The sequence below is a fragment of the Antechinus flavipes genome, chromosome 3 (genome assembly GCF_016432865.1).
Source record: "Antechinus flavipes isolate AdamAnt ecotype Samford, QLD, Australia chromosome 3, AdamAnt_v2, whole genome shotgun sequence".
Classification (NCBI taxonomy): domain Eukaryota; kingdom Metazoa; phylum Chordata; class Mammalia; order Dasyuromorphia; family Dasyuridae; genus Antechinus; species Antechinus flavipes.
In genome coordinates this window covers 271,534,522-271,553,211 of record NC_067400.1, presented here as the reverse complement: position 1 = coordinate 271,553,211, position 18,690 = coordinate 271,534,522, and the positions used below count along the sequence as shown (strand labels likewise).

At 31.3% G+C, this 18,690-nt stretch overlaps 1 protein-coding gene across 1 annotated transcript in view; it reads right to left on the bottom strand.

Annotated features, from left to right (window-relative positions):
* DMD (dystrophin) overlaps positions 1-18,690 on the bottom strand; it is a 2,219,276-nt gene that overhangs the window by 882,762 nt on the left and 1,317,824 nt on the right. Inside the window, exons 46-47 of the mRNA XM_051991017.1 lie at positions 5,291-5,438; positions 1,836-1,985 (exon numbers count right to left, since the gene is read on the bottom strand). Of these exons, the coding sequence (XP_051846977.1) occupies positions 1,836-1,985; positions 5,291-5,438 (298 nt within the window). The remainder of the gene's footprint in view (positions 1-1,835; positions 1,986-5,290; positions 5,439-18,690) is intronic.

The window sequence follows — 18,690 nt, the reverse complement described above, 5'->3', positions numbered from 1 at the left end:
GAAAATTGTCTGCTTGTATTCTTTTGCCATTTATTAATTGGGAAATGACTTGTATTTTTATAAATTTGACACCATTCTTTATATATTTTAGAAATGAAACCTTTATCAGAAGCACTGGTTGTAAAGATTTTTTTCTGCTTTTGTATTTTTGTACAAAACCTTTTTAATTTAATGTAATCAAAAGTTGTGCATTTTGCCTTTTATATTGTTCTCTAGTACTTCTTTGGTCATAAATTCTTCCCTTCTCCAAAGATCTGATAGGTAAATTATTCCTTTCTCTCCTAATTTGTTTATGGTATCATCCTTTATGCTCAGATCATGTACCCATTTTGACCTTATTTTGGTATGGGGTGTGAAATAGAGGTCTATGCTGAATTTCTGACATTTCCAGTTTTTCCAGCAATTTTTGTCAAATAATGACTTAAAAACTACATTTTTAAAAGAAGAGGGAAAGAAGAAAAAACAGTACAAAAGATGACAACTTTGTCAAATAGGACTTGAAAAGGACATAAAAGAGAGGCAGCTTGATTCCAGCTCTGTAATTTATTAACTGTATGACCCTAACCAAGTTACTTAATCTCTATAAACCTCAGTTTCCGCTTCTACAAAATAAGTCCATTATAGTTCTGGATCTATGATTCCAAAAAAAAACCTTTTGTTTGTTTGTTTGTTTTTTACTGTTTTTTTAAAAATCATTATGAAAAACCAAGGTTTTTCTGTCACATTTTGCCTCTTGTTTCATGTTTATTTGCTTATTTTTGTTGAAAGTTCTTAGGTTTAAAATTATACTTTGTTTAAAAATATTTATTTTTTAAGTTGCTATTTTGCTCTTACTATAGAAAACCAATACATATATTATACCACTTTATTATACTCCAATAAATGTGCCATCTGTTTTAGTTATTAAATAAATTATTTAGACAATCTGTTGGACAAACTTCACACTATAGTTTTAAAATAATGGAATAAATAACCTCTTACATTTCTAAATTTAGCCTTGATTATTTCATTTTAAATTGCCTAAGCATAAAAAATAGTTTCTCTGCAACATCATTCACACCTTTCAATTAGGTTGGAAATTGATAAATAAACAAATAATTGTTGATTGACAATGTTTCTATTTTAGAATGAAAACATTATTTTGACATTTACTCTCTTGAATATTTTCCTTCTGCAAAATCTCCTTTTTATGATCCAAAGTTTGAAGAGTTTTAATCTTATTTGTATTTTGATGAAAATGTATTATTTAACATGGATTTTAAATGACAAATATATTTGAAATATGTAGCAAATATTCGGGATTGAGAAAAGCATTGCACAAGAAAGTTTTTGAAATCTATTTACTTTCTTAAAAGCCCTCATTAAATATAAGCAAATAAAGAATTGAAGAGAATAGGAGACATATTTTAAGTTGAGGGTTCCCAAGATAGCTTGGACATTCGTTATGGGTTTCTTTGGTGTTTTTTTTTTTTTGTATATGCATATGGAGCTGCATGAATTTCATGTATCCATTATTTAATCCTCTAGGTGAGAATTAGGGATTTTGCTTTATTTTACTTTTTTAATAGGTCACCTTCATCTCTTCTAAAGACTCTCCATGCACAACTGAACATCTAATTAATTACTTAGGCAATTTTCAGCCCAACTCTTGGAAATAATTGATGTTGAAGAAGAGCACTGGATTTTTCAGCACTTAACATTTTCTTCTAATATTGCCTCAAATTCCATCTGTGACAAATCACATAGGTGATTTAGCATATAATTCACGACACAAAGAAAGAGATACTTGTAGCACATTGGACATAGAATAAGAGGCTATTGCCAGTATATCTGACCTTTATCCATCGAAGGTTTGCCTCTTTGCGTTTATTCTCCAGTTTATCGCGTTCTTCTGGGTTTATGGTTTCACTTACAAGAACAGTACCTCCTGATTCATTTAATTGTTTCAGTATACCCTGGCGTGCTGGCAATTCTTCCACTCGTAACTGAAACCAACAAATGCAACAATATTTACAATGAATTGTCATGGTTTTCAACCTCCTTATCTTTTGTTCTATTGATACATCTATCAAATGAAATGTTTTGGTCAAATAGTCAAATATGATGTTCCACATGGGCCAAAAGTGACATACTGAAACTGCTGGTTTCCAGGTAGTTCACTCTGTTCTAGGAAAAGACATGTTGTATAATGCCCTAAAGAAAACCTATTTTTAGCAAACAAAATTGTTGCCTATTTTCTGTAATTGTAACACGAGATTTCATCAATAGACTTTCAAACTTTCAAGTATAAGTAACTCCTTAAACAGAATCAGATCATTAATGATGGGATATACAATTGTCTTAATATATGTGATTCTGCCCAGTGAGCAATATTCACCAGAGAATGAAGACATTCTGAGAGTAAAAGAGCAACTGGGAGAATATGGGAATAATTATCTAAGATTTGAAAGTTTCATCTATTTCCCAAGTTATAAAGTTAACATACTGTGTATGTGTGTCTGTGTGTGTATGTGTGTGTGCGCGCATGTGTATGTGTGTGTAGAACACTTCCCATGTAAAAAAAAGGAAAAATGGGAATGAACATAATTGTCCCAGATTTAAAAGATCACAATCATCCCTTGAACCTTCCTCATATTTTTACCTTGTTATATAGTCAGTTACCAAGTTCTATTGATTATATCTCTGTGATATCTTTTAAATCTCTTTCTCTTTCTTACACTGACATTGCCCTAGTTGTCAACCTCCAGACTTTGGTACTTTAGTTCAAATTTGTGAATCTTATAAAATTTCCTTCAGCTTTGTAGAGTTCTCATCATATATGAATCCCACTGCCTTCCAAATATTGTCCAGATTCTTTTAAATGGCATTCAAGGCTCTCAGTGATTCAGCTCTGATTTACATTCTCTGGTTCTGAAATTTATTTTTATATTCTAGCCATATTGTTCTCTCATCATTTCCCTAATATATCCTGTTCTTTATTTGATATATGTATTTGCTCACATTGTCCATTTTAAAATTCCCTTCTCCCCATAATCTCTCATTGTCCACAGCAAGATATCATTAGAGGCTCATATCAACTGTTAATATGAACATAATGTTTTACCTTATTTTCTCAGAGGCAATCTGTGCTACCAGAATATATATGTTTGTTATTATGAAAACTGTCATAGTTATTTCTATAAACCTCTTATCTCACTGACTAGTTTATAAATTAACTGAGAATAAGAGTTATTTCTTATTCTCCTTTTTCTACCCCTCATTTCCTCTGAAAGCACAGTGCTTTGCATACAGGTAAAATTTTTAGGAAATGTTTGCTAAGTGAATTATCAATTTGATTTTTGAACTAGCAGTTTATATTACTTCATATGGATTTAAAGATATTCTGGAAACAAAGATTTCCAAGAAGGAAATGGGATCATTTATATGTGATGTAAAAATATGAAAGTGAAATTTAAGTTTTGATTTCACACTGCTATTTATTTCTCTAATACTAAAATATTTCTTGTCAAATGATGTAATTATACATATACTCCTATCTACATGCTCAAACCAAAAGGACTATTAAATTACCAATAATAACATTTCCCTTTGGTGTTTATTCATTTACTTTTAAATGTTCCAAAGATTTAAAACTCTTTGAAACCCAGAAGCCAGTTTTGGCAAGATCTACTTATATTTCAAAATAATCAATATAAAATAGAGCTTATCATCTTTCTTTACAAACCCCATGAAAAAGATGTCTTGTCTCCAAAGTTTCCTATTTCCATAAAGATATTATCATTTACTTATATCTATAAGTCATCCAATCTTCTATCTGAGATTAGTAGACTTGCATTTATCCTTCTCTCCCCCCATTCCCTTCCCTCCTCTCTCTCTCTCTCTCTCTCTCTCTCTCTCTCTCTCTCTCTCTCTCTCTCTCATATCTAGTTCTACCTCCTTTTCCAGTGTTACACCACATTTTCCCAGTTTATATACTATATTATTTAGTAAAATTGGAGTATAGTTAATTTACTAATCAGGACAACTTATTTCCTATCACTGGCTATTGCATATCTCAAATTATATGTCTTCAATGAATGCTCTTTTCATCTCCTCCTCTCAGAATTCTTATCTTGTTTCAAGATTCAGCTCAGGTCTCATATCTTTTCTTAAATCTTCCTTAATTCCAATAGCTTTCAATATTCTTTACTCCTCAAACTATTTTGTTTTTAGTTATCTATCTTATCTCCCAAAAGTAAGACCTTTGAGGAAAAGGACTGGCTTGATTATGTCTTTGTATTTCTAGTACTTAACACAACATTTTATACTTTTTTCCTTCTCTTCTTCTCTCCCTACTTCCCTCCTCTCTCTTTCTTTCTTTCTTTCCTTTGTGTGTGTGTGTGTGTCTCCTTCCTTCTCTTTCTTCCTTTCATTCATTCTTTTTTTTCCCCCTAGTATATTTCAGAGGCTGGATTTAAACATGAGTTTTACTGACATCCCCCTTCACTGTCTTCTGTTTATACTTAGTAGGTATCTTGTATAAATGCATATGTATATAAACTCATATATATGTATGTATATATACATACATGGATATACATATATGTAAGTCTATATATAGATGTATGTATATATAATATATTGTGTTATATACACCTATATAAAAACCTGAATTTAATTGATCCTAGAATTAAAATAAAATAAGTTGAATCAACTATCTATTTGCTAGTCATGAGACAATTAGGGTATAAATAGACATTTAAGAAAGATAAATACAAAAATTCTATAAATTGGCTTGTCTGTATTTAGGACCATTGTGTTAGCTCTGAGAAAAAGAACAACCAATTACAGTTGTCAACTAGAACCCTTTTGATTTGAGGCTGAAACAATTTGGCAGTAAGATACTTGTGGAATCTCCAGCTGTCTACAAACTTAAGCTATAGTATGAAATGTATTAAAATAATGATTTTTCACTTTGCTCAATTTGTGATGCTCCATCGCCATATAATAATTAACCTCAAAATAAAACTAATTTAATGAAATTTAATTTTAAAAGATCTATGCCATTCAAGAGCACCTTTGGAAATATAGAAATGTCACATAAGTAAACAAGAAAGTAATAGAAAACATGACACCATCATTTAAAAAAGACTGGTTATTGTAAGGCTAAGAGAAAGTAAATTACTGACCAAATTTCTTAGTGTAGAAACATGAACATAATGATTGACAAATCGAGAGAGAGAGAGAAAGAGAGAGAGAGAAACATTTTTAAAGTATATTTAAGCAAAAACTTGAAAACATCATATGTTACCTTGACTTTTTTCAGTACATCCTTTAATTGCTGTTCATTTCCTGGTTCAAGAGGGATACTGACAATGCTTTCTGCTTCCTTCAACCATAAAATAAATTCATTCAAGTCACCTTCAAATTCTGACAAAATATTCTTTTGTTCTTCTAACCTAGAAATGAAACAACAACACATTTCTCAAGAAATAATTTGAAAAGCAAATCAAAATATCACCTTTTTAAATAAAAGAAATGAACTATTCATTTGAATGAAAATAATTTTTGTGTTATTCTATATAAAAACATCATATACAGTCTATACAAAAACATTCCTTATTGTAAAACATATTATCATGGGATCATTCAGATTATTTGTTTAATTTTATTTTGTTCTTAATTTAAGAAGTAAAAATCATTCTATACAAACAATTTATTTGTTCTTTCTCTGAATGCAGATAGCATCTTCCTTCATATATCCTTTGTAGTTAATTTGGATATCTGTAATAGTCAAAATGATTCAGTGGTTCATAGTTATTCGTAAAACTAGAATGACCCCAACCTATCTTTCCAGCTCCTACTTAATTTCTTTCCTACACATAATTGTTATTCCCCTTAAGTCCCTCTTCCCCAGTGCAACTGACTATTTACTCTATTAACAACCCATATTAATGTCTGCCAGGTCAAATGCAACTTGATCCTTTAAGATTCATTTTAAAACATATTTCTTGAAGGAAGATTGTTCTGACTTTCACAGCAGAATGCTATAGATCTTAGTACTGCTCTTAAGCATTTATTATAATAGTCTCCCTTTTATTAAATTTTCATGTATTTTCCATTATTATTGTAAGATCCTTGAGGGAAAAGACCATATTTTATTCTTCTTGCTATACCAAGCATTGACCAATACCATGTTTTACACATGTAATGAATACTTATTAAATTGGGATTAACTAAATTTAAATTAAGAGAAATTTATTTTGACTTTTAAATATAAAATTATTGTAGAATAACACCAAAAAACATGTGAAATATATTTGAAGATGCTATTTTCCTTAAAAATGTATAGTAAAATAACAGTATAATAACATCAAATTAAACAATTGAATTATCATGTTTTTAAAAACACTCTGATAAATGTAATTTGATTAGTGGAAGACAGAAATTGATCTATAGTAACTGGAATTAGTTTGTCAAGAATGAATACCATATTATAAAATAAACTTATAATATTTAGGTCAAATACTCTTAAGTAATATTTTTCATATAATACATGTAAAAACTATAAATAAGTAAATTAATTTGCTTTTTAAGATTATTGGTGAATTAATTTCTGTCAAAAATATCAAAGTCCTATAACAAAAATAACTATCATTTACTTTGAACCCTTCTTCCAACCATTATTTGTTTTCAGTATAAAATTCTATAAACTACTCTTCCAAATACTTCAGTGTAAACAGAGTTTGGGATGATGTCATTAATTTCCAGTAATATTTACAAGCTATTTTCGTCTTTTTTTTTCGGTTTCAAGATCTTAATTTATACCTACTCCTTAATAACTTTCTTTTCAAACTATTAATTACTTATTTTAATTCTCAATTGCCTAAATTTGCTATTTCCTGCTGCCTTAAATATTTACCAATATGGTACATATACATAGCACTTTAAAGTTTTAAATTCATTTTACATATTATCATTGCAGTCTCTCTTCATAATAATCTATGGGATAAATGTAACAGATGTTATTTTCTACATTTTCTAGATGAGGAAAACTGAAGTTGATAGAGATTAAGTGATTTGTGCAGTACCAAAACTAGTAAATGCCAAAGATGAAATTTGAACCTGGGTCTTCTAGTCTCAAAGTCTAGCACTCTACTATGTCATTATTCCAAGAAAATAGATCATCTTCTTATTAATCTTCTAAGGTAAACTTTCACAAATCCATCATAATTCCATTTTGCAATCTTCATAAAGAAAGAGGTCAGTAAATATTAGTTTTGACCTTCCTTCATTATCTATCTAGGAGGATGGTTCTACTTCAGATTCAAGAAGTAGGATAAAAATGAAAATTAATGATCAGGAAAATGAAAAAACCATGCTAAAAATTAACCTCCCCCAAATTTGGAAGTGCAATCCTAAATACTAATTTTATCTTACAATCAAGATTGCCATTAAAACATCAGATAATGTATTTCTTCCTTTTTCTCTTTTTCATACTCACAGGAAAAAAAATTTGAACAAAAAGCCATTTATTTTGATATGTAAGAAAAGAGGAGATAATAGGAGATAAAGTACAAAATGTTTAAACCCTTGATTGCAGTATAACTCTGGGTGAGTTGTAGGGTTCTTTAAAATAGTAGTAAAAATATAACATTTAATGATGATTTTTGATCATTACAGAAAATGGAAAGAATACCTTTCCATTATACAATTAAAGGAAAATTGGGGAATTTGAGTTGAGGGAAACAAAAATATGTATATATTCATAGTATGTGAAATCAGCTCTGAAATTTGAGTTGAAATGTCTAGTACAGCAAGAGATTGATTTCTAAAGCTATATGCCATTGTAAAGTAGTTTCAGTGAACTGTGATTATTTGTAGCAAATGAACATTATCAGCAGATGAAGAAATAAACATAATACCTTATTCCATAAAAGTGAAGACTGTCTTAAAATCACAAGTATTAATATCTTCTACTCATTTGCCCAAGTAATTTTCCTAAAGCACAAGGAATCACTAGATAGATAGAATTCAATGCATATTTTCTGCATACATGCTCTGATCAACTGACTTTTATTTTGATATACCCTGTTTTGGTATGTACCCATATACACTAAAAAAATGTCTTTCCTAAATGGGCTATACTTTCTACTTTTATAGTACATTAAGATAATGAATGCAATAGGTGTTTACCCACACAGGAGATATAATTAAGTATATTTTATAATTAACCTTCAGCTAAAGTGTAAAAGTAGTAGGCTTTTCTAAGATTTCATGGATTTTAACCACATACTTTACTTGCAATTTCCAGAGTAAATACATGATGTAAAGCACACAATAATATAGAAATGCTGTAGATAAACTATTTGTCATAATATTGTTGCTGACATTGTACTAATGAGAGCAATTTTTCCTGATTATTTTTTATATGATGAAGCATTTACAAATTTTTTTGTAGTCTTCTTTCAGGTTTTTAAAAAAATACATTTCTGCCTAAATATATGATATAACCAACTTAAACTAAGTCTGGTTAGGTTCTATTTCTCAAACTATGTGTGTTTTCCACTAATTTCAAGAGCTTTGACTGAAATTTTACATGTTGTAATTTGTATTTGTGACTTCAGATAATCAAAAAATGAAAGAATATAGTAAACATTCTCAAGGCTGTCTTTTGACAGAACTGTTTAAAAATGTTTTTTATTGTCATTCATCACATGAAGTGTTATTTCTTTGTTTACCTACTTGCCTAATGTTTATGGTAGGATTTATTCGGGCATGTGGTAGTAATAATAATTAATGGGATATTTAACATTATCCATCTGCAATTGACTCAAAGATATTTTATTTTTAGAGTCATTCTAATGCATTTAGCTATTTCCCCCCAAAGCACTGGTTTCCTGGTTGAAGTCTTGGTTATGTTATAATTTATATTATAAATGTTCTTAATGAAGGTTCAGGAAGTAGAATAGCATTATGGTATAAGATTTGCATAAACAGAAAATAAGAGCTTTAAATATATCGTTTTGTACAGTGTGCTTATCATTATACACAATGAGAGTCACAGTTTCATGTCTAAAATGCTATTTATATGCCTAAGTAGAATCTACAGTCAGTACCATGCTTGATTTCTGGAGAGAGTTCACTAATCAACCAAATGTTTGCCTCATCTGCTTCAGTGATATGCAATGTTGTATACTTCTATACTCATTAATTTGTTATAAATCTCTAGGTTTTATTTAAATTCAAATGCTCCTTGGGAGAATCATGGCACAAGTGTTATACGGTGGGAAAGCCAAGACTAGAATTCTAGTTTTGACTATTAATCATTATCTTTGTGGCTTTGTGTATAAAACCATTATCCCAATCTATGATCCAGACATGTAATTCTATTAGAGTGAGGAACTCCAAGAATCTTCTCCCACAAATGAAGATAAGAAATTTACCTATAATTTATAGTCTTAAAAATGTACCTGAGCATTGAAAAGTTAAGTGACTTGGTTACTGAAGAGTTAAATGACTTGTTTATTGTAACACATAAGAGTACATTTCAGGAGCAATAATTAAACTCAGTTCTTCCTGAAAAAAAAAAAAAAAAAACAAAGCAAAAAAAAACCCCAAAACCTGACTTTTTGTACCAATGCCTCATTTTCAAAAATAAGATTATAGCTGCCTTAACTCATATAATTATAGGAACATAGATTAAGAGGTATAAGGGTTCACAGAAATTATCCTAGAGATAATCCAGGTCCCCTCATTTTAAATTCATGATTCTTTCCATAAAACAATATTAGTATAAAAATAAAAGGTGTAACCCTCTGTAATCTGTCTTTTGATCTATCTACAAGAAATTATTTTTTATCAAAGGCTAGTAATTGTTCTCTAATAATGAAGACCTCATTATGTACTCATCTTCCTTGATCTTTCTGAAATGTTATCATAGTCTTAACAAACTCTTCTTAACTAGATACTTTCTCTCCACTCTTTACCAACCCACCATTTTTTCCTGATTCTTCTCATATCTCTGTAACTAGCTTTTCTGTCTCCTTTACTACCTCCTTGTTTTCTTCCTAATTTTAACTTTCTTTTCTTCTCCAATTATCATCTCTCTAATAGCAATCTTATTGATATCAATGAATCTATGAAGTTGATTCTCCAAAATCTAGGTCCAGCTCTGCTCCATCTTCCAAGCTTCAGACCTACACTACCAATTTTCTGCATGTCCAAATCTACTTATTCAGCTCTAATTTCTGTGATGTCCAGTCTTGCAATTCCAACTTCTTGTTATATATATGAAACTGGATGTCCTGTAGAAGTCTTAAATTCAACATATAAAAAACTGACCTTATTATCTTCCTTCCCAAATTCCATCCACTTCTAAATTTATCTCTTAGTATAAAGAACATGACTATCTTCTCAGTTTCCCAGACTTAATAAGCTAGTTATTATCCTCAATATCTCTTACTCTGCATCCATATCCAATATATTGTTAAAATCTATTGACTCCATTTTTGTGACTTTTCAAAAATAATCTTTTGTCTAATACTACTATCACTTTGGTGCCTCCTCATACCTTCACTATTTCTTGATGAGAGCTGACTGATTGGCTTGCCTGCTGTGTCTCTCCACACTCCAGTCTACACTTTATTCTAATATACAGATTCAGCCTTCTCCCCACTCCCAATTCAATACTCCAGTGGCTCCCTATCACTTCCAAGATCGAATATAAAATTCTCTTTTTGGAAGTCAAATCCCTTCATAATCTTCCCCTCTCCCTTTTCACCTTTTTAGACTTCTTATACATCCATACCCTCCCTAATATATTATTTGATCCAGTGCAATGGCCTCCTTGTTATTCTTCAAAAAAGATATTTCATCTCTGAGCATCAAGTATTTTTACTTGCTGTGCCCCATACCTGGAGTACTCTTCCTGCTCATCACTACCTCTTGACTCCCTTGCCTTCCTTTAAGTCCCAATTAAAATCCCATATTCTAAAGCCCAGCTTTTTAACTATGAGATGCAATCCCATATGGGGACTAGTAATTGGGTGTAGGGATCATGAAATTATGATTTATTATACTGCATGTTTCCTTTGTATACCTATTTTATATATCATATGGAGCTACAACCTACATTTTAAGAATTTACCTCTAGAGCATCTTATTCACAATCAGTTCCCTTATCTGTTCCTGAGAAGACTTCAAACTTTAGCCAAGTATTATACCTGACTTCAGATTTTTTCCTATAGATGTGCCAGGACTTCAATGGATTTTAAAAGCCACTAAAAACTATATAGAGTGCTTTTTAATTTTATCATAGGAGGCAGTAGTGAATAGAGACATAGACTTGGAGTAGGAAAGATCTGAGTTCAAATGTAGACTCATACAATTAGTGGTTATGTGACCTTGAGCAAATTATAACAGATTAAGTTTGTCCAACTGTCAAATGAGGATAATAATAGCAGCTATCATGATTGTTATAAGGATAAAATGAAGTATTTCCCACAGTGTCTGAAATATAGCAAGTTATTAAATGTTTTTCCCATTCCCCATCAATTGGGATCTATATTACAAAATATAACCCAGGAGCAGAATGGTGCCAGTGAAGGATGTGACAAAACGTTCTATCATTTCTGTCATCTCAGCAGAATCAGAATCTTAGTATTTAAAAAGGCCTCTGAGGATATTGAGGACAAAATCAGGTACCAAGGAAGCATCTCTTCTACTATGTACCTGAAAATAGGTCATAGAGTCTATTAGAAGACCAGTTAGTGAAGCAGAGTTTGCTGAGGTGGCAGGAAATAAATTTTAGGAAGCTTGTTTGTCTGTTTCCCTTATATCAAATCTAAGTTTGCTATGTTATGACTTATAACCATGATGCCTTCTTGTGCCCTTTGGGTATTCTGGGATCTTCAAGTGATATTCATATTGCAGGTCCTTTCCCATCCTACCACCCTCCTCTAGATATTCTTAATCTTACAAATGTCCTTCTTAAGATGTAGAACCAAAAAATTAAATTCTTGAGAGGCAGATCACAGGAAGACTGTCAACTCCTTAGTCCTGGGAAGACTGTTTCCCATTACTTGGTTCCTTGTAAAGATGCAGCTAGGTGGCTTAGTGGATAACAGAAGAGGCCTGAAGTTATGTAGAATGGAGTTCAAATCCAGCCTCCTAGATTCGACTAGCTATATGACCATGAACAAGACACTTAATCCTGCTTGTCTCAATTTCCTCACCTGAAAAATCAGCTGTAGAAAGAAATAGCAAAACACTCCATTATCTTTGCCAAGAAAACTTCAAATAGGATCCCCAAAGGCAGATATTACTGAATAACAACAAAAGCCCAAATAAAATTAATTTTTCTTAGCTGCCATATTATATAGTAGAGTAGTATTATGCTGATTGTCAACCAAAACCTTGCAGATCTTTTTGTTGCTATTTTTTTTTCCCAGACAAATAGTTGTCTTTCCATGTTTCCCTACATTTTTCTTGGGGAAGTGAGTTTTTTTTTTAATCCAAGTATAAGTTTTTATATTTATCCCAACAAAATTTCAACATCCTATAGAACCCAATATTCTGGCCTGTCAAGAATTTTTTTTGATCCTGTCATCCAGATCTTTTATATTTGAGTTTTCACAGCTTTCTGAGTATGGCCTTCACTAAACAGAATTGATTGCATTTTGGGAATTGTATTAGCATATAAATACCAGTTATTTAATAGGAGTTAACTATGATGCTAATGGTTATTTAGGTGAGAGAGTATAATGCAGTTGCTGTTATTGCTGCTAATTTGCACATTTCCTCTGCTGTTTCTTGCTACATTTCAATTATTTTAGAGCACTTCTTTACCATGTCTTGTACAATATAAGATTAAATCACTTATTCATTTTCATCAGCTCAGTCTGTCAACAAGCATCTATTAACTTAGTTATTATATGTAAAACTTTCAGTAAGCTCTGAAAAAGAAAAAGTAATATGAAGGCTCTACATTTCAGCAGCTTATGTTTCAAGGCTGGAGATAACAAGCAAACAACTAAGTACATAAAAGACATATTGAAAGTAAATGAAAAGTAATCTCAGAGAAAAGATAGTAGCAGTAGGAGTTTGGGGAAAAAGCATATTGGGAAAGGCCTATTCTAGAACGTGAGATTGAAAATGAAGATGAAGGAAACCAGGGGAACAAGGAGGAAGTATGGTGGGAGAGCAGTACATTCATTCCATGAATGGCAAGAAGGCAGATATTGCTGAATCATTAAGTATGTAGAGAAGAATAAGTATTGGAAAACTGGAAAGAAATATAAATTTAAATGCTAGAGTATTTTATATTTGGGCAGGAAAATGGTGCAGTGGATAAAGTGCCAGGTTTGGAGTCTCTTCTGAGTTCAAATCTGGTCTCAGACATTTACTATGTGACTCTGGGCAAGTCACTTAACCTGTTTGCCTCAGTTCCTCATCTGTAAAATGATCTAGAGATAGAAATGCCAACCCCCTCCAATATCTTTGCCAAGAAAACCACAAATGGGGACACAAAGAGTTGGACCTGATTGTAACATCTGAACAACAATATTTTATATTTGATCCTGGATGTAATACTTTACAGAGAAGAAAAGAGAAATGGTAAGACTGGTGCTTTAGGAAAATTATTTGGGCAAATAAGTAGAAGATAGCTGGGAGTAATGAAAGACTTAAGGTAGTTTGACTAATTAGAATATATAGAGTTTGGGATTAGTTCAGTGCCAAGAATAATGGTCATCAGAAACTAGTTGAATTACTTAGTAGAGACCAGGATGACAATGGAATTTGTTATCTAATACATAAGCTAAAGATTTACCTTTAAAAAATTCAATATTGATAAAAATCTCATGAATGTAGAAAATAAATAATCCATTAACATATTTTTATCAGTACCAAATTAAGTGCCATTTGTCAACAATAGGTAGTATCAATACCAACTAACCAATATGCTTATACTACCACAATCAGAAAAGACTAATGCCCTGTCCCAAAGGCTATGAAATAACAAAATCCTTGAAGATACACTAAAAAAACATGAAAGCTATATGTGATACCCAAGAAACAGAGATACAAGAAAGAACAATGCATTTGGGAGTTAGTTCGACAGAGAAGACAATTCCCAACTTCATTTCACTGAATCAAAAACTTTGTTTCAATTGTCTGCAGATGATTGTGGAGAAGGTAGTCATTAAAACACTTTGGGGTGAATAGATGATAAGTAGAGACAATGATACTATGCAATTCAAGTTTCAGCTCTTTAAAGGGAACTTACTATTAAGACAAAGACAAGTTGGATCTGTGCAATGGAGTACTGGACAGGATTGTCACTGGTCCCTCATTAGTTCCAGTAAGTGTTTGATGCTACTTTGTCCATATCTCCCTTTAACCATGATAATTATAAATGACAGTTTTGGACATGTAGGTTAAAAGATCTAACATTACCCATAGATAACTTAATTGCCCTAAAATGACTATGGATTTCACTACTAAGAATGTGATGAGTTTGTTGTATGAAATGGTTGGACTTATGGCTAAGGAAATCATTTTGGGGTGTGAATGGATGGTGGACTGAAGTGAGGAGAGACCTGTTGCAGGCAGAGCAACAAGAAGGCTATTGCAATAAATATTATTGATGACTGGTTTTTATGATATATGCATATGTATACAATATATATATATATATATATATATATATATATATATATATATATATATACATATAAAACAATCACATTCAATCCAGATCCTCTACATTTGCTGAAATGTTGGAGTAATATTTCTCAGTGTATGGATTTCTTGTCAAAAGCTATTCAGATCAAGGAAGTCATTTTCAAAGCAATTTCTCAAGGAAGTGTTAGCTTTGGCTTGCATCAAGAAGTCTTGAACTACACCTTACCCTTCTCAAGGGGATGTACAATTTGAATTTTATAAGCACATTGATGAATATAACATTGGCAGATATCAGAGAAAAAAAATTCAGAAGATTTAACGTTTGGCTTTTGTTGTACATGTGTACAATTACATTGTGAGTAATGTCACAGGCTTTATATCCTCTCTCTGACTTTTGGATATTAGCCTCTCTTGCCTATTGATGTTTGTTTTGGAGTCTCTATGAGCAGAAATAATGCTGATACTCAAAACTATGATACTTCACAGCTGAGGTATAAGTGGAAATTATCACTTAGTTATAATGTCTGACAGAAAGAACACTAAAAGAAAACAATGATTACATAATGCCAAATTTGTTTTGGTCAAGCCTTTGGATAAATTGAGAAAACTTTGCTGAAAAAGTTGATCTTTATGGGATACAAAACTGAGCAGTTTACTACAAAACTCCTGTATAACCAACTATTGAGAGGTTGGTCAGTTCACCTGTGTACAAACTGGGACTGGGAGGACTGAGATGATACTTAAAGACACTTTATCTCAACCGAATATTACAACTGCCTGATAAATTGCTGGACACTTACTTCAAAGGAGTCTAAGCAAAAAGCTAATGCTTATTACATGCCAATGGTGCAAAACTGGACTATACAAGAGTTTAGAAACATGTACAAAAAAAAAAGATTATGTATAATAATCCTTAAACCAGTTTAAATAATGGGAGGAGACTAAACTCTTAAATAAATACTTAGAAGTTTTGCTGTAGACTTCTATGGCATTGCTATACCTTTCAGGATAGAGTAATAGTGCTAGGCAAAATGTTTTGGGTTTAGAAAGGTAGGTCTATAGTGCTGATAAGGACCAAGACAGATAGTATCATCATCTTTTTAAGGTATAAGGCCAGATAACTCATGTCAAAGAAGAGCTATATCTATTTGAGCAGTCACGAGACTAATTTTTGGTGTTATCATGGAATATGCAGAAATGATTATACATGTTGGTAGTTGGCAAAGCTAATATTTATCCATCCAATGTGTACCTTGAATATATTTACATATGTATATTGATTCAGAAAATGTGATTGATCATAGAAACTTCTGACTTGTGTATTTTTTTATGGTAAATGGGAAGCCAGAGAGAAGGGCAGTGACAAAGCAGGGTATGTGGTTAAAAAAAAAAAAAAGATAGGGAAGTAGAGTATTGAAAAATGATTAGGATCTTGCTCAGGCTCAGTGTTGCAGAGAAAAATGAAAGAAAACATTTTAAGGCATATATTTTGTTAATTTTTGAAAGCAGGAATACAAAGTACAAATCTGGTTACTCTTTTCCTTTAGGCCAAAATGTGAGATCAAGAGCTGTGGGATAGATAGTCTTGGAGAGTTCCCACTGTTCTACTTTCTACACACACAGTTGGGTATAGATGAAACAATTCTAAAAATAAGTTCTGTCTTGTGGGAGGAGAAAGAGAATGACTGCAAAAGAATGAAGACTCCTATATTACAAAGCAGATCTCAGTAATTTCCAACTAATAAGCAATTGACTTATCTAGAAGCTTATTTTGACTTTCCACATCAACTTCTCTGATGCAGTCAATTCAATTTGTTTCACCAAATTATTCAAAACTTGTCTGGTGTTCTGTCATGTCCTTCTCTTTATGACTCTGTATGGGATTTTCTTGACAAAGATAGTGTAATGGTTTGCCATCTCCTTCTTTACTAGATTAAGGGAAGCAGAGGTTAAATGACTTGGCCAGAGTAACACAACTAATGAGTTTCTGAGATTGGATTTTAACATAGATCTTTTTGAATCCAGGTCCAGGGTTCTATATACCAGCCCCCTAGCTGCCTCCAAAAAAAATTTTAATAAGTACCAAAGTATTACATTAAACTAATATTGTATAGATCTATGTATGCTCTTTTATCTTTCAATGTTTGTAATTAACAATGGGCATCTTTTTTATGATTAGCTAAATTAGAATTAGTCACTAGCCATACATGAAAATGATATGTAGAGCTCAAACTCATCACATTGGCTGATCAACAAAGTATCCTCAAACCACCTACTTAGATTGCCAGCAACATATGAATGAATTACTGTTTCTAAATAACAACCAGTGTTGAAATAACAAATATTCCAGAAATTCTACTTTATTTGTCAAACAACAAGATGAATTTATGGTGGATAAGTCAGTTATTTACGAAATAGTTCCATTGATATACCTGTTTTCAAAAGATGTAAGTTCTGAAACAGAAGGAATTTGCATTCACCCAGGCTATAGCTATAGTAAATTTTTATCAATAATCCATTACTAAAGTTATTATTTTTTGTCATAACACGGGAAAATTCATGTATATATTAATAACCACAAGTGTTTATAGATAAGTGGGTCTCTACTCATCTCTTCTTTGATGATTCTGGTAAAATGTTCAAAGATATTCATAATTTTTCATAAAATGACTAAAAAAGTCATGTTTTAGCAGTCTTCTGATGGTTTATTGTATTTTCAAATTTTTGGAACATTTTAGCATTAATTATATTAATATTAAGCCTGATGAAGGTAATTTCTTTCCCTTTGTTCATGTGCTCAAGTGTAGGCACTTTTCCTGTATAGCTATTTTTATATACATATTAATTTTCAGCTTTTAGCAAAAGTGTCATAATTATTAAGTTCTCTTTGACAGAGCAAAATGAAGCAAAATGTCCAATAAGTTTAATCAAAGGATCATTTATTTATGATTCAAGAGAGCTGTGAAAGTTGATGGCATTAACTTCTTAAGTATATTAAATCTTGAGGAAAATCAGAGTGAACTGATTAATTATCACTCTTATTTTTGCCATTAATTTTAAGGTTATAAAGGTCTATGCTTAATTTCCCAGGGCTAAAAGTATAATATTTGAAGAGAGGTAATAATTTCAAAAGAAAAGAAAATTCTTATGGTTTAAACCCATTTAAATAAATCTGTGTAGAATAATCAGTTTTTTAAAGACTTCACTGTTCTAGCAAAATGTAAATTCCTCATAGGGCTAGGATAATTTCTGTTTCTTGTCTTTGTGCAACCAGTGCCTAGGATGGTGTTTTATATATCAAAGGTACTTAACTAGATTATTAAGTTGAATTTTATTTCAAAATCTTAGTAATTTAGAAAAATTAGAGGCATAGTCTATCTCAACAAGGAAAGACCAAATTGCACTATACTTCATGTTTTTTTAAATGCAATTTTATTACTTTCTAGTTAATAGAGCAACAGAAATTGTTAGCAGAACCTCCTGCTAGGCCTACTTCAATGAATTAGATAAAGTCAATTTGAAATTAAAAGAATTCATTTGCATGTGAATAATTAATAAGCTAAAGTCTTTGAAAACAGCTCATTCTTTTAAGAAGATTTAAGCATTTCTTTTGCCAACTTTTTTATGCTATTAATTTGCTTTGTAAACTCTAGCTTAAGCAGTAGAGGCAAAGATAAATTCTATCCAAGCCTGGAATGCTAGAAAACATACAATATTTCTTTAAGACATAGCTGTTAGTAAGTATAGTTTCACTCGATAAAGTCAATAAATACTGACCTTTCCCCCATCTTCCAAGTATAAAAGTTCATATTTGAGTGTTTTCCTTATAAGCAACCAGTGAGAAAGTAGGACAAACATCAATACTTAAATTTAAAATTTGGTGGCTCAGAGACATTAAGACAACTGTCCAGGATCACACAACTATTAAGTGTTGAAGTGTAGAGAACATTAGAATCTTTGGACTTAAATTCTATCAAACCATGGAACAAAACACACAGTATAAATTACAAAGAAAATTGAGGGCTA